The 16,478-nt window shown below is 40.6% G+C and overlaps 1 protein-coding gene across 18 annotated transcripts in view; it reads left to right on the top strand.

Annotated features, from left to right (window-relative positions):
• The window catches only part of HIVEP2 (HIVEP zinc finger 2), a 141,569-nt gene that overhangs the window by 105,662 nt on the left and 19,429 nt on the right, over positions 1-16,478 (top strand). For all 18 annotated transcript variants that reach the window (XM_075035869.1, XM_075035866.1, XM_075035874.1 and 15 more), the window contains 2 exons: positions 9,308-9,352; positions 10,643-16,268. In XM_075035869.1, coding sequence (XP_074891970.1) covers positions 10,854-16,268 — 5,415 coding nt within the window. In that variant the 5' untranslated portion in view covers positions 9,308-9,352; positions 10,643-10,853. The remainder of the gene's footprint in view (positions 1-9,307; positions 9,353-10,642; positions 16,269-16,478) is intronic.

Raw genomic sequence — 16,478 nt, 5'->3', positions numbered from 1 at the left:
TAGTGACTGTTCTGACATCTGTGCAATATATAGGATTTGCAGCTTAATAGCTGATCTCAGCTGAACTTTAACAAAGTATTCGGAATGGATTGAAATAAAACTGCTGTGAAAGCCCATTCCACTTTGGGTGCAAAAAATGGAAAAAAAATGGTAAGAACATGCTACTGATGTTTAGCATGCATCTGGTTTTGTTTTGACATGTGGTGACCACAGGGCTTAGTAAACAATGACAGGTTTTAAAATAAGCTTGTATAATAATTGGTCTGAGTGAAAAACAAACGTAAGCTCAGATACTATAAATGTCTTCCTATGTAATTCTTCCTGGGGTGAGGGCATCTGTCAGAGGCAGTGCATTTGCTCATTCAAGAAAAGTGTTTGAAAGAGACTGGTATTTTCATGTGAAAGGCAAGTGGCTTCTTCTGACACGGTGTGAAAGGAGGCATAGCTGTTCGCAAAATCTGCCGTTGTTGTATAATTAGGATTGCATAACTTTTAAACTTAAAAAGTCTCACTTCCCAGAAAATTCAGCGATATTTTCCCTCTAAGATGAAAAAGCTAGGCAAAGGCCTGATATTTGCCTAATATTTCCATTTGGCAACAGAATAATAGTTACTTTGTACCTAAAAATGATGCAATATTTACACAAATTTTGATATTTTTTTGTTCCTGGGAAAACTTGGGGAGAAGCTGTATGGTGTCTTAGCAGGGACTTTACCAGCACAGGTCTGTTCTTCCCAGCGGCTGCCCAAGGTTGCAGTTCTTGTGTGAAAACCAAGAGGCATTTCAGCCTTTGCGTGTCATTTCAGTTAGGAAAATTGTTACATTTGACAACTTTAGCAGTTTGAACTCATCAGTGACACTCTTCTTACCCTTCTTACTGTAGATGATATTTTATAAATCTAGAAATGACTATAAACCGCGTCCACACAGGAATCTTGCTCTTTGCATACACTTCATCTTTCACAAGTGCTGCTAAATTCATAGCTTAGTTAATCTGTCCTTTATAAGGTGTGAAATTTCCCTTTCTGATTAACACGTTTCTTTGTGTTGAGTTGAGAAAAAATTCTTTAATCTCAGTAATTTTCACCAGTTCTTGCAAATGCAAAACTTTCATTGCAGTCCCAATGGCATCATATAGCATCATTGGTTAGTGTCTGAGCCTGTGCTTTTCACAGATTTTAGGTATTTAGTCTTTTGGGGGGTACATAATGCCTGTTCATTTACATGATAATAGTTTGGGGCCAAAAGCAGGGCCAAAGCTCCATTTCTTTTCTACAATGCAGGTGTGGAAAAAAAAGTAATTCTACAAATAGTGATCAGAAACTATTTCACACTTCTATGGTTTGGCACAGTATCCTTGTGTTCAATTTCTGTGGCTCAGAAGAAAGTGAGATAGAGTTGAGTTTCTGCTGATGAAGAGAGCAGCCCAAGAATTACGAGCTCATTTGTATCTCAGCACCGCTTTGGATACTACTATACATTGTTAATGTGCATTTAGTAAATACTGTTTACTTACTACTTAACTCACCTTCGAGAGAAACTCATTCTTGTGCAGGTTAGGACCAATGGGATTAGGCATCATATAAACCTAACTTCAGCCATCAAAATAGTGTTTACAGAGGACCCTAGTGGTGGGCATCTGTTTCTGACTGTTCTCTGCATGGGAGCTGCTCTCACTCTTTTAAGTCACTGTGTTACCGAAATCTCGGAATAAAAACTTATCAACACCAATTTAGTGTAGATAAGCAGACACTTCTTTATTGACGGCCGGGTGCGTGGGCGAGTCCTCTCACCAACCACGCACACCTGTAACCAAAACAATACACCTTATATTGAACTCACTTATGCATATTCATAAGATTACAAAGATGTCATTTGCATATTCATCAGATTTCCAGGAAATCATTTGCATATGTTAATGTCCATCATGCAGGCGCACTAAAGGTCTCTGGTGGTCTTCTAGAGTCCTCTGGTGGTCTTTCGTAGTCTTCCTCACTCGTCCGCTTCTTGACCTCTCAGGTGTTTCCAAGCAGCAAACTGGTGTCCATAACGGTTTCCTTAGCCTTTAAAACAAACACTACAAGACTACCAATCTTTGTCAAAACTTCTGTGGTTAAATGATTTTGAACAATACTTAAATTCTTATGGTTACACATTATACAGTTTCTAAGCTCCTAAGTTTCTAAGGCTACACTTCAAACTCAACACTCCCATACTTATGCTTCACAATCTTCTACTTTTTAGTCAAACCAAACTCTTTTATAATCAGATTTTAATTTCTTTTATCTTGTTATCTAAGTTCTAAATGTTCCTACTAGATGATCTTAGCCAATTTCTCTGGCCTTGGTACAGGGCTATACAGGGGATTTCACAACAACACTGGTTGTTGGTTAAATATATAAAATACAACATACATATAATTTTGCTAAAATATTAAAGTTAAATATGATTAATTCTAACTAATAACAAATCAATGACAAATCAGTAACAACTGCATACTATAATTCAAAAGAAAAGGGCGGGGGGGCGGGGGGGGCAAAATGACTGTGATACTTCTGTTGCCTTCTGAAATTTTAATAACACTGGAAGTGCTGTCTGTCAGATCTGCCATTGCTCTGCCATCACATTTTAAGGTCCACATGGGAAATGATTGGTACTCTACTCATCCATTTTCATTTTTAACTTGTTCCCCAAGGAAATAAGTAGCAGTGTGAGAAGATTAGCAGTTTATATAATTCTCTTGTTTAGTTTCATATCTGAATAATCCCAATCCTTTGCTTTTGTATAGAGATAGATTCAGTGTATCTGCACTGGAAGATGGTCAGCCAGAACAGGTAGATTTTGTATTATCTGACATGCTTAAGCACTTCTGACAGACTCTTCTGTGCACAGCAAGGTTAGGCAACCAGAAACAAAATATTTACCTGCTCTGTTAAAAGCAGTGGGATCAGAGAGATCAATTAGCTGCTAATTGACTGACAAGATTGTTTGTCCTGTTGGCTGTTTTGGCATCTCTTTGACAGCAGGTTTTTGTTCCATTCAAGGAGAACTGTGATTTGTTTGCAAATTTCTGCCTATAAAGGAAGTGTTTAAGAAGAATTTGGCTCCTGTGTAGCCTTTTCTCTCGCTCTCTTTTTTTTTTGTTTTTGTTTTTTTTTTTTTTAATAGTCATCCTGTGGAAATAAGTCTCTGTTCAGTCGGACTTTGGCAACGTGAAAGCTTTTTTTATACATTTTTTCCATCCGGTAGTAATGTGTACATTGTGTATGATGCTGAAACAGGAAATAGTGATGTACTTTGAGTGAGCAATCCTTGTCGTTATAGTGAAAAGGTCAGTGTTAAGGCATTTCTGCTGTAGGCTTCTTCTGTGGCTTCTTAAAGTACACTCAACTTGAAATTAAGTTTTTTTGGGGGTGCTCTTTTTTCTATAGAGAGTGGCAGTTTAAAATTATATTTGAGATACTTAACATAGCAAAAACTGAGTGTTTTGCTGCAGCTGTGCTCTAAGCATTTATGATACAAGCCAGCATCTCTTAAAGAAAATCACTCATGTTTTCTTACTACTGTGTAATTGAACATTTATTGCAATATATGTTATGAATTTCTCTGTAGACATGTTAGAGGTGTTGGATTAGTTTATTTTCACCTAGTAACAAATAACCTCAAATACTTAGTATGTAGGATGTAAGAGCCTAAACCTAAGTGATGTCTGATTCTGCTTGTTTTCATGAGGAATAAATCTGGAATTATGTCCTTGGATTTGCAACTCATTGCTTCAGATTCATACCAAGATAATGTAGAGCAGAATTTGGCTCTTACTTGTACTTGCTGTTGGAATAATTTGTCTCCTTTTAGTTGTTCTGAGTCAAACCTCTTATCTTGTCAAAGCTCCTTGAAGTCAAATGAGAGACTCTTGTCTCATACCTGATTTTTCTGTAAGGTCACCACAGAGGGGATAGAGCGGGCCTGACCTCTGATTCAGTAGGATCACATTCAGAGGAGGGAAGCAGAGTCTTGTTCTTCTTCATGGCATGTACCCATTAACATGTATATGAAATGTCTGAGAGAGGTGTAAGTTCCTACAGCTAAGGTTAACGGATGTTAAGAGTACAACAGATTTGATTATTTATTTGTTTTCTTTAGTTGACTTCAGTGTGCTTTTAAGCAAACAGGTTTCAGTTATTTTCTCCAACATACTCAGGTAATGCTCTCAGATAATGTTTTGAATTATCTGAATTTAACAAGATTAAGCTAAGTTTGGTAAAGCCTTAAAATGAATGAAATAATCAATACTACTACAGTTAACTAAAATGTGCTGTTATATGCCATCTCTCAATGGCTGAGATTCTAGAATAGTTCTCAAAATATGAGCCAGATTTAGTGCAAGCACTGAAATAATAATTACACAAATCAGGATGCCAGGTTTTATACTGCTTCTAGTTTTACACGTACAGATTCTGTCCCTTGAAACCAGCAACTACCAGGGATGCAAATGTGCATTCATAAAAACCTGAACGTAAAAGCCTGAAGTTGGTGTTTGGTCACAAGAAGCTTGCAGTCTACCCTTGATGCATCTGTAACAGGATGCTCTCAGTCAGTCCCCTCAGTTCCTGGCTTCTTGGGGAATCCATGTGAACACAAGTATTTACCCAACACAGCAATGGAGAACAGATCCTGTCCTGTAGCTTCTCCTCACGTAAGCTTAGTACAGTTTGTTTGATCATTTAATAGTAAATTCACAGCGTACTATGTGTACTTGCTGAGCAGTATTTGGTTTTGTACTTTTAAATGACATTTAAAAAAATACATTGTAATGATTAGTTCAGCTGCCCAAATTTAAAATACATGTGTTATTCTAAATGTTTCAGGGTATTTTCAATACTGTGATTCTCTGGCTGGTGCTGGAGAATGGCAATACGTTCAATAAAGCATGGGAATCTGGAGGGCAGGCAGAACATCTGGGGTGGAATTAAATGAATAAATTAGAGTAGTGTCTTCAAATGTGAAGAAGTAACAACAGCAATTACAATATAGAAAGTGGTAGATTAAAATAAATACACCCAACCTGTTTCAAAAGGGCTGCCGCCTTGGAGTTGCATGTGTAAAAGGACGTATTATAACTCCTGCCAAACTGCAGCAAAAGCACAGGCATCCTTGCATTCCCCAGTAATTCAATGCTTTGCCAAGTGCCAGTGGTTGTCATAGGAATTTACAGTCATTCCTGGAGGTGTTCAAATAGACAGGTAGAAGGCCAGCTACAAAACCACAGTCAGATGGGACCCCTAACCAGGGGCTGTTGGAAATGCAAAAAGAATCTCTCTGGTCAAGAATGGGAAGCCTTTTTACAAAACTGGGAAATTTAAGAAGTGTTTCTTCTTCCTTATCTTGTTAGTAAGTACAGTTCAAAGACCGCAAGTGAGGTGTCAACTAGTATAAACAGCTTGCTGTTGGTCGTCTTTTTTTCATTTGTGTAGAATGCCAAAAGTATATACCCCAAGGACTGCATTCCTTCTGTTATGTTGCTACGTAACATCCTCAGCCCATGAATGAATACAGAACCTTGCAAAGAAGGATGAACAAATGTTTATCTATCTTCATGCCATTTAAATCCTTCAGTTCAGAGATGCACACTGAATGCTGGTCGAGAGCTCTTCTTCAGACTTAGCCCACCTATGACTTTGCCTAGGTAGAAGAAGCTGTAAATCCATGTTTTATCAGGGTTCCCAGACTTTTTCCTTTTCACTGGGATGTCAACACCAAACAGCTCTTTGGGGAATATCATTAGTGGGGCAGAGGGAAACGTGGGGTAGGACAGCGAGCCAAAGGTGTGCTGTCTGTCTTCCCGAAAGGCCAAGGCAATTTTCTTCTCAATTGCAGGTGGGGAATCACTCAGAGGTGGCCTCTCTTTCTTGTAAGGCTGCTTGGCTGCTGGGCTTATCCCAGACATAAACTAGACTTGCCTAATAAGGGTCTTGGCAGAGGTCTGTGCGTGAGTGTAAGGATTTCATAGGACCCACTGCAGCTTGTCTGTGCTAAAGCTTGCCCTATAGAATATGAATTCTTCAGGGGCCAGTTACTGTGGTTTTAGGCCAGCTTTGTGCTGGCAGAGCTGGACAGAAAAGATTTAAAACAGGGCTGGATCTGACCCTTAGTCCTTACGCTAGAGTCAATATTTATTCTGTATGGTGCACTCAGGATTTAGCCTGGAATACATAAGCTTCCAATTTGTTCACTTGCAAGAGCTGTAATATGAGCTACAAATTGAGAAGTAGTAAAAGTTGTATTTTGCCAAATTTTATTTTAAAGCTGTTGAGTGTAACCATTTTAATGATCTGAAAAAAAGAGAAGAAAAAAAAAGAAAGGAGGGAATAATCTTGGAGCTCTGCAGTCAACCAGATATATGTCCTCTGCATGCAGCTCACAAAGGCATCGTAGGAAAAGGAGCGACAGGATAATGCTCCTTTCTAGAAAGTTTTAAAAGTCTTGATTTAGTAGGTGCATCTGACATAAATACAGCTCCTGGTTTCCCAGTAATCTTCTCATGTTCAAAGTTTTCACAGAAGTAAAATGTCCTGGTTTGAGGCAGGCAGATAGTGCAGTTAGTGTGGCTGGGGGAGCTGGCTCCCAGGCCACATTCCTACCGGGAAACCTGGCTTGGCCCCCAGCCAGGCAAGACTTTGCAGCTCCTGTCAAACGATGTGCTCAGCGCAACTCCCGTACGGCTTCTGATCCGTGTAGGTGGGCTCCTCTTAGTCACTCCAGCGGAGCTGAACCATGCCAAAGGTATTAAAGAAAATGTGCATTTTTATCATCCTTAGTTCCTTAGTTTGAAATATGTAGTATTGAAATAGAGGGAGTTTCTGTCTATTGAATAGTATATGTTTGATGAAGAGCAATATTGAAAAGTGTATTTACAGTGTTTTCTAAAGGAGAAACATTAATCAGTTGAAAAATGGAGATCTGTTGTCAGCTTAAGCTAGGCTGTGGATGCAGGCAGATGAGATAGAGGTTTGACTGGAAAAAACCAGACAGTATGCAAACTAGCTTTGCAGTGTCTTAGATTTCTCCAGTTAGGCCAGTCTCCCATTAGGGAGGGGGAAAAAGAAACTGAAAGAAATAATATTAAAGCCATCTTTGACACAGGATGGATGGCAGCTCAAACCAAACCAGAAATGATTATGTTGGTTCTGGAAAGGGATTTATTTTCCCCAGGAGAATGACTCTGACCAAACTTAAGCCATCAGTAATCCCTGTAATTAGTCTATACCTGTTTCATAGTGTAGGTTGAAAAATTATGTAGAACATTCTGAAAATAGCAGGACCGCAGAATGGCTTGAACTCTGTAAAGGAGGTCTCAGTCCAGAACATAAAATTGTTGGAAGTATATTAGCATCATCTTTTGCTCAAATAAAACCATAGCTGTCACATTTCCATGACTGGCAGATTTCTTCTCTAAAGGTGCTCTCGGTAGAGGGAGTATGGAACAGAAGGGGTACTCCCATCTTCTAGAAATTTCTTCTTCACCATTTGCAAAATTGCCTAATGAGGAGAAAAGTATTTTTCTTTGAAGATGGCTAATAACTTTTATCTCTCTCAGTGAGGAACATTCCCTCTTGTCCCTGTTTTTGCTTCTCAAGCCACACATTTTCCTTTACATCCCTGCTCATATGTTGGCATCGTTATTGACCTGCAGTTCAGTTTTGCTCACCTGCCGAAAATGGTTTGCCACTTACCTGCCATTCCCTCATAAGACGCTGCAGAGCTGCTCTGTGGTAACCACTTCTGATATAGTGTACATCCCTCAAGATGATTTCTTTTTCCATTTGTAGTGATGCTTTTTATTTAAGGAAGCGGATTAGGAAAATTAAATAGTTTTACTTGGATTACTTTTTTTTCTTTTTTCTTTTAGAGAATCAGACAAGAGGGTTATTTAAAAAGACATTAGTACATCAAAGCTGAATGACATTATGACCTAAAATATTCCAGTTTGTATTTGATAGTTTGCTATTATTTTGTCCTATAGGGGATTTCTCTATAGTTACAATTTAAAAATATGTTATCCATATTTGACTAAACCAACAGTCCATTATCTATTGCTGTCCTAACTACTGATATGTTATTTCTACTGTTAAATGAATAATTAGTAACAGGTGGCACAGTAGTGAGTCTACTTATGTCAAGTCATGGGGCTTTACTAATGTCCGTTTGTTCTTTCAAAGTGTTATTAATTACAAAGAATTAAAAATTATTTTTCAAGTTTTGATGATTTTTTTCTTTTATAGACTTACTATTTTATCATCTGTTGGTTTTATTCAATGCAGAAGGCATGAGTGCTCTAGCTGTTTTTCTGACTGTTTCGAATTGAGGATCATTATAGCAGCCTATATCCCATAGTCTGAAGCTAATACTCCAGCTATTTCTAAAGATGTCTTCTTTAGAGATGCTCTGAATTTTGTCCCAAACAAAAGCCATAAAGAAAAGCCATAATTGTTGCTTTTGTTATCTCAATTGAACAAACATCCTTTTTAATGAAACAAAAGCCAAAATCTGTTTTCCAGATAAGATTTGTTGAAAACTGGAAGGGAGAGTCCTCCTTTCACAGGAGAAATGCTTTTATGGCAGCGAGATGATGTTCAGGCTCCCTGTTCTCTGTGCTGGTCTTTTCGGCAATACAGAGAGTAGCGTGCAGACTGGTCATATTCAGACAGGTGGCAAATCATGGCATTCACAGAAGTCTTTTTAACCATGTATTTTGTCTGTAGGTTTCCACTTTGCGAAGGAAGCCATACATTCTTGAGCAGTATCCCACTGGTGTTAACCAATTTGTAAACCTACTTGTGTTTCACTACATTTTCTTGTACCTGAGTGGTGACACCCTGACCAGGATTTTGTTCTGGTCCCTGAAACATTTAATGAGAGGCCTGGAGTCTAAAAGTATTAGCTGGAGAGAGGCATTGAAAGGGGATTTGCCAATGGGATTCAGGGATAATCCAGGCTTAACAAAGGTGTAGCAATGAAGAGGGCCATTGGCAGCTCTCTTTCTTTTTACCAATTCAGGAAGGTGGGACTGCATTAGTTTAGACTTGCACTTATTCATCTACACAGTAGAAACCTAAATACTTTAAAAAGACTCACACTCATATTCTTCAAAATGTGGTTGCTCGGACCTCTAAGACATAACATGAATTTTTTCCAGTGGATGGATAAATGAAATTTTCAGGCCTCTACTGTAAAGAATAGAAAACTTTCTTCAGCATCAATACCTAATATCAAGAATTTCTTATGACTGTATTTTTTTTTTCTACAGGAAATTTGAAGCTAGTCATGCCTATTAGATGCCTAGAAGATGCAGGTAATTGTTTTATACTGAAAAAACCCCCATGTACTCCCCTTACCAGTGTTTTTTCCTGCACTTTGCTAATGTTTCTTCAAGCCAAATTCAGTTTTTCCACTGTAGGAATGAAAAATATTCCAGTATCTCTAATACTGGGGTTTTTTCCCCTTTGCCATGCTATTGTAAAATCACGATTGTCTTTCTTTATAATTCTCACTGTTTCATCCAGAAAATGTCCTGTGTTTGGATAATACGGAAGCAGGAAGCCTACATTGTTCTTCAAATTCAAATGGTGTACTTGTCTATGAAAATCATACCTCTGAACTTTTCTTCTTTATAATAAAACTGTGGAAACCTATTGCATTTAAGCATAAAAAGTGCATGTGTAGCATGCATGTGTAGAAATGTTTCAACATTGAAATCTAAAATGCTAAAGTCACATAAACACAGTTGTAGCTCATTTCTCTAGTACATGTTTTACCTCTAGAAAGACATTCTTACTAAAATTTAATATAATGATTGGAAGATGGAGATGTGGAAAGGTACCGATAGTGCTGTGTTTGGAATGCTTATTTTATGTCTCTTTTTTGATTGTTGAAAAGTAGTTTAAAAGGGTGATTAACACCTTCTTGTAAAACCAGTTAGATGATCTAAGGTAAGAAGTACCTCACTTTAGCCATCCTAAAATTTGATATATACTCCAAGGCAGTCATCTAGGATTTCTGCCTAGCTGATAGTGAGAAACAAGCATCCTCCATAGCGGACGGCCAAGTGCATAGACATGCCCTATGTCTGAAGCACCCATCACGATATGGAAAGCTTTCTCCTCTGGAAGTACTGATCACCCTCCTCTGACTTCAGAGGAAGGCCAGGTGACTAAAGTGCATGTCTGAACTGTAGGTGAGTAATACTGGATAACACTGCCCACAGTGTTAGGACTCTATTTTCAGCAGTGATTTGCTGAAAAAGCTTTGAAAGTAGGTGGTGGACTTTCTGAGAATCAAGCCTTTAAACTGTCCCCAGAAAGCCTTCTAAAGCTACTGTTTAATTTGGAAAGTATGGATCTCTGTTTCCTATTCCTAGGGTTTTTATTGAGTAGTGATTATGCTTGTGTGCAGTCTCTGGAGCCAGTCTTTACTGTGTCTGCTCACAAAAGGGAGTTTTGTGAAATGTAGTTACCTTTCCTTAAGTCCCTCAATACTTTTCATGTAAGGCTCAATAAAAGTGCAACTGACTGCATCAATGTAATTTAGCATGGGTGTATTAATTGGTGTGTGGGGTTTCTTTCTTTTTGATTTTTCCATACAGATAGCTGTGTCACCATGGAAGAGATGAAGAGAACTTTGCTCTAGTAGATCACAAGTATCTCTGGGTCATTCTGCATCTCAGTATTTAATAACAATGGAAAATGTCCAAATGCTATAACGAGTCTTTGCAAATGTATAATAAACTGTTTAGGAAAGTTCCTGCCATGAACAGAACTGTATAATACTCACATTAGTGTACAGACACAAATCTAATGCCTATAGACTACTGCGTGGAAAGTTCCAAAGAGAAAGAAAAGTCTGTGAACTTGCAACAGCCCTGGAAAAATGGGAGCAACAAAACTTTAAAAAGCACAGCTTTGGACACACTCCATGTGTCTGCACAGCTTTCAAGTGAACTAGCACTTAAGACCTTGTGTAACAAAATGGACTCTGGGGACACAGCTATAGGGCAAAAAGCTACCTCAAGGTCTGGAGAAACTGCTAAAGTACCAAGTAGATGGAGGCAAGAACATTCAGCTGTTATTAAGATGAGCACTTTTGGCAATCAAGAAGTACAGAGGCAACCACAAATAGATCACGAGCAAATAGGAAACACAGCATCAGCACAACTTTTTAGTTCTGGGAAACTGGTATCATCAAATGAAGCTGCACAGCAAGTCACGGAGAAGCAATATCCACAGCATCGTCCAAGTCCTTACTCATGTCAACATTCACTTTCTTTCCCACAGCATTCATTGCCACAAGGCTTCTTGCACAACATAAAGCCACATCAGAGCTTGGAAGGCCCTCCATGGCAGTTTCCTAGCCACTTGCAATCAGTTGCCTCAGAGGACTTGTTTCCTTTTCATATGCATAGCCATAGCGGAGGTTTCTCCAGGAAGAAGATTTCAAGTTTGAACCCTGCATACAGCCAATATTCACAGAAATCTTTAGAACAATCAGAAGATGCTCACAAAAAGGAGCACAAACCCAAAAAGCCTGGCAAGTACATTTGTCCTTACTGTAATCGGGCTTGTGCCAAACCTAGCGTACTTAAAAAACATATTAGGTCGCATACTGGGGAGCGACCCTACCCTTGTGTTCCTTGTGGTTTCTCCTTCAAGACGAAGAGCAACCTTTACAAGCACAGGAAGTCTCATGCCCATGCAATTAAAGCAGGATTGGTACCTTTCACAGAGTCAGCAGTCTCTAAATTGGACCTAGATGCCAGTTACATCGACGTGGAAGCTGAAATACATTCAGATGGCGAGCAGAGCACGGACACTGATGAGGAGACCCCACTCCTAGTGGAAGGGTCTGACAAACTGAGCCCCGTCCCGCAGCTCCCCCTGGACATTGCTAGCAGGAGCAGTTTTCACTCCTCCATGGAAGAGTCCTTGGTGGGGCCAATGAAAGTGCCCATTTTGATTATCCCTAAAAGTGGAATTCAGTTACCCAGTGAGAGTTCACCATATATTGGCTCTGATATGTTGCAAAACCCATCCTTAAGTACCAAGTCTGATGACTCTCATACAGTTAAACAGCGACTTGCACTAAGACTGTCAGAGAAAAAAGGGCAAGATTCTGAGCAGTCGTTAAACCTCCTGAGCCCACACAGTAAAGGAAGCACTGACTCTGGTTATTTTTCCCGCTCAGAAAGTGCTGAGCAGCAAATTAGCCCACCAAATACTAATGCAAAGTCTTATGAAGAGATCATCTTTGGGAAGTTCTACAGGATTAATCAAAGGACAGCACTAACAGTAGCTACAACAAATCAGGAACACAGTTTAATGGGTAGAAAGGGCAAAGCAGAGCCATTAACTCTTTTAAATAACAGATTAGATATCAAGATGCTTGAGGAACATATTTCTCAGCTGACTCCAAATAAAGAAGAACTCATTGACTCCAGTAATTTGAGCACTATTAAATCTACACAAGTTTATCCAGGCAGCAATACAGAGTCTAGACAATCCCAGACCACCACATCATCCATCAAAAGTGAATCCAACCTGTACCAAGTCAGTCAGCAGGGTGATGTGCCAGTCCTTCTAGAGCCCCCAGCAGATTCCTCTCCTCTTATTAGAAGTAACTCCATGCCAACCTCTTCTGCAAACAGCCTAAGTATTCCCCCATCTCTGAGAGGAAGCCATTCATTTGATGAGAAGATGACTGGCTCAGATGATGTATTTTACCCCGGGACAGTGGGAATATCCCACCAAAGGATGTTGAGAAGACAGGCTGCCTTTGAACTGCCCTCTGTGCAGGAGGGGCACTTGGATTCGGACTATCATGGAAGGCCAGGGAAAAATATCATTATTGCTTCCAACAGACAGATAGCAGGTGACAAAGGACCATCCTTAAAAGAGAAGAAAGGAGACAAGACCTTTTATGACTACGATGCCAGTGGAAAGCACTACAGAAAGTGGGAAGAATTTGAAGCTCAGAAGCAGAACTACAGGGACTCGCCATCCTTAGGTGTGATGAACAAGGGAGGAGAGTACTTTGTTGATCCACTTGGACAATCTCAGGCAGTGCCATCCATGCTTGGAACAACTTTTGAAAACAGAAAACGCAGGAAAGAGGAGAGTGTTGGAGATGAGGAAGACAGTCCCATGCTTTGCAGCAGTACAACTGGCACCACTGGTGGAATTCAGCCTTTGGACTTTGATCCCAAATCCCAAATTCAGGAATTGCCAAGGAGTGGATTTGCCCTTCAAGGCCTGGACAATGCTGCCCATTGCCATGCAGAGCGTTTTGAAATCTGCAGGCCTTACTTGCAGTCTGGAAGCCCGGCAGCTTCTCTGGAAGACTCGTCCTTAACTGCAGAGCAAGAAAAGACTGCAGAATCACTGGCTAGAAAGCCCCCTGGAAATGTCATCTCTGTCATTCAGCACACAAATTCGTTGAGCAGGCCAAACTCATTTGAAAGGTCTGAATCTACAGAACATATTGCATGCCAGCAGGAAAAGATCTATTCACCATCTGAAACATGCGAGAGTGAGATTTGTGAGTCCCCAATGAGCCCAGACCGAGTTCCACAAATGGAGAATGCTGACACCAGTAAGCCGTCTCCATCCCAACAGCCTCAGCCGTATCATATGCAGCCCAGGTTGGTTCGCCAGCACAATATACAGGTACCTGAAATTCGTGTCACGGAGGAGCCAGATAAGCCTGAAAAAGATAAAGAAATGCAGAGTAAAGAGCAGGAGAGACCCACCGAAGAATTCCAGTGGCCCCAGAGAAGTGAAACCCTTTCTCAACTTCCAGCCGAAAAGCTACCACCCAAAAAGAAGCGTTTACGACTGGCTGACATGGAGCACTCCTCTGGAGAATCCAGCTTTGAGTCCACAGGTACAAGCCTCTCTCGCAGCCCTAGCCAAGAAAGTAATTTGTCCCACAGTTCTAGTTTTTCAATGTCCTTTGAAAGAGAAGAGAATATGAAGTTCATCACACCTCCCAAACAAGATGAGTTTGGAAAACAGTCTGAGTTTTTAACAGTTCCAGCTGGTGCTTACTCACTTTCTGTCCCTGGGCATCACCATCAGAGGGAAATGAGACGGTGCTCATCTGAACAGATGCCCTGTCCTCATGCTGCTGAAATCCCAGAGGTCCGAAGTAAATCCTTTGATTATGGGAACCTGTCTCATGCCTCTTCAGCTGGGACACCTACTACGGCACTGTCTCCATCCCGAGAAAGGAAGAAATGTTTCTTGGTTCGCCAGGCTTCCTTCAGTGGTTTTCCAGAGATTTCCCAGACTGATCAGAGCACAGAACAAAGTATAAAGCAGGAGCAGATGGAACATGCACAGGCTGGTCTTCGCTCCTCCCAGCTTGCCTGGCATCACTCCCCTTCCTCTGTACTTCAGCCCATTCAGGTAGATGACTCTGGAAAACAGGCTATTGGCTCTTGTGCTCAGCTTAGTAATAGCTCGTCCCACCTTGCCCAGCAACAGGCTCTTCTTGCAGACAGCCCGGAAATGTTAAGGACTCCCTTGATCCAACAAGCACCTTATATTCCTAACAAACATCCATCAGAGCAGCAGCAGCTATTTGCACATCAGGAAAAAGTCCCATTTCCCCCTATTCATAGCACCATGTTTCAGTTCCCCTATCCAGCTGTCTGCATGGTTCACTTACCACCATCTCAGCAGCCTGTCTTGTGGCAGTCATGCACAGAACCTCTACACTTCCAGCATCATTTTGTACAACAGCTGCAGAAATCTTATGTCAAACAGCCTTTCCAAACAGACGTTCCTCCAAGTTATCACCTGGAACATGTGCCAGAGCTTATTGGAAAGAAACCAGCAGATTATGTGCACGCTAAAGAGCAAGCATACCAGCATTACTCAGGAACATCTGGGCAGTATTCAAAAAATACTCTTGCTAAGTACCATTCAGACCATAGCATTAAACCAACAGATACCTCCTCTGAGCAGCATCTTCAGACAGATTTTGACTCCCCAAGTGATGGATCTGTACAGTCTTTGCCAGGAACAGTTGTTCCCGTCAGGATTCAAACCCATGTGCCATCTTACGGTAGTGTCATGTACACAAGCATTTCCCAGATCCTTGGACAGAGCAACAGTCCTGCAATTGTAATTTGCAAAGTTGATGAGACTGTTTCTCAAAGAACATTGGCAACTAATGCAACCATGCAAGGAATTGGATTTAACATAGCTCAGATGTTGGGTCAGCATGGAGGGCTAGAAAAATATCCTTTGTGGAAAGTGCCGCAGACACTGCCACTTGGACTGGAGCCACCAATTCCCCTGTGTTTGCCTTCCAGTTCTGACATGGCTTCTACCTTGGGAGGAAGCAAACGAATGCTTTCACCTGCCAGCAGCTTGGAGCTCTTCATGGAGACCAAGCAGCAGAAACGAGTCAAAGAAGAAAAAATGTATGGGCAGATAGTTGAGGAGCTAAGTGCAGTTGAGTTAACTAACTCAGATATAAAGAAAGATTTTCCAAGAGTGCAGAAGCCTCAACTAGTAAGGCAAAGCTGTGCTACCGAGCCAAAAGAAAGTCTGCCATCCATGTCATCCTCTTCACCGCTGTCGTCCTCATCATCTCAAGATTTCCCACCTGTCAGCATACCAACAGCTGATGCTTTCCCACTGAGCAGGGAGAAACTTTCCAGTTTTGATTCTACATCACCAGGGCAGAAGTCCAGTGGCCCTTCTGAAGGAAGAGACTCACCAGAAGAACTGGATGTGGATGAAACAGCCTCAGACATGAGCATGAGTCCACAGAGGTCTTCATTGCCACCAGGAGAAATTCAGCCAGAAGACCAACTGAAACATCAAAAATTGCCTCTTGGGATGTTAGTCCAGATGTCATCCAATACCAGTGGGAAAGTCACAGGCTCAACCATTCTCCTGACAGACGTAGCAGATTTTCAGCAGATCCTTCAGTTCCCAAGTCTCCGCACTACTACTACTGTGAGCTGGTGTTTCTTAAACTATACGAAACCCAATTACATTCAGCAACCAACCCTCAAGTCTTCTGTTTATGCTTCATGGTGTATAAGTTCATGTAACCCAAACCCATCTGGGCTAAGTACAAAGACCACTTTAGCACTTTTAAGGTCCAAGCAAAAAAACACCACGGAAATCTACACTCTGGCTGCTATGCATAGACCTGGAGCTGGTAAACTGACATCATCAAGTGCATGGAAGCAGTTTGCTCAGGTAAGTCAGAGGTTTTAATAAAATTAAATTCATATACCTTTATTTGAGTAAATATTAGTAAACTATGAAATGTAAGTTAATGATTTTTTTTAAAAAAAGATTCCCTATTGGGAAATCAGACATTGACATCTTCCCATGACAACTTTTGAGCCTCAGTTTACCCTTCTGCAAGCTCTGCTACTTCTGTTGTCTCTGTCTCCCATTTTCAAA

Source organism: Buteo buteo, chromosome 9 (genome assembly GCF_964188355.1).
Source record: "Buteo buteo chromosome 9, bButBut1.hap1.1, whole genome shotgun sequence".
NCBI classification, from domain to species: Eukaryota; Metazoa; Chordata; class Aves; order Accipitriformes; family Accipitridae; genus Buteo; species Buteo buteo.
This window is presented reverse-complemented; position numbering and strand designations above follow the sequence as displayed.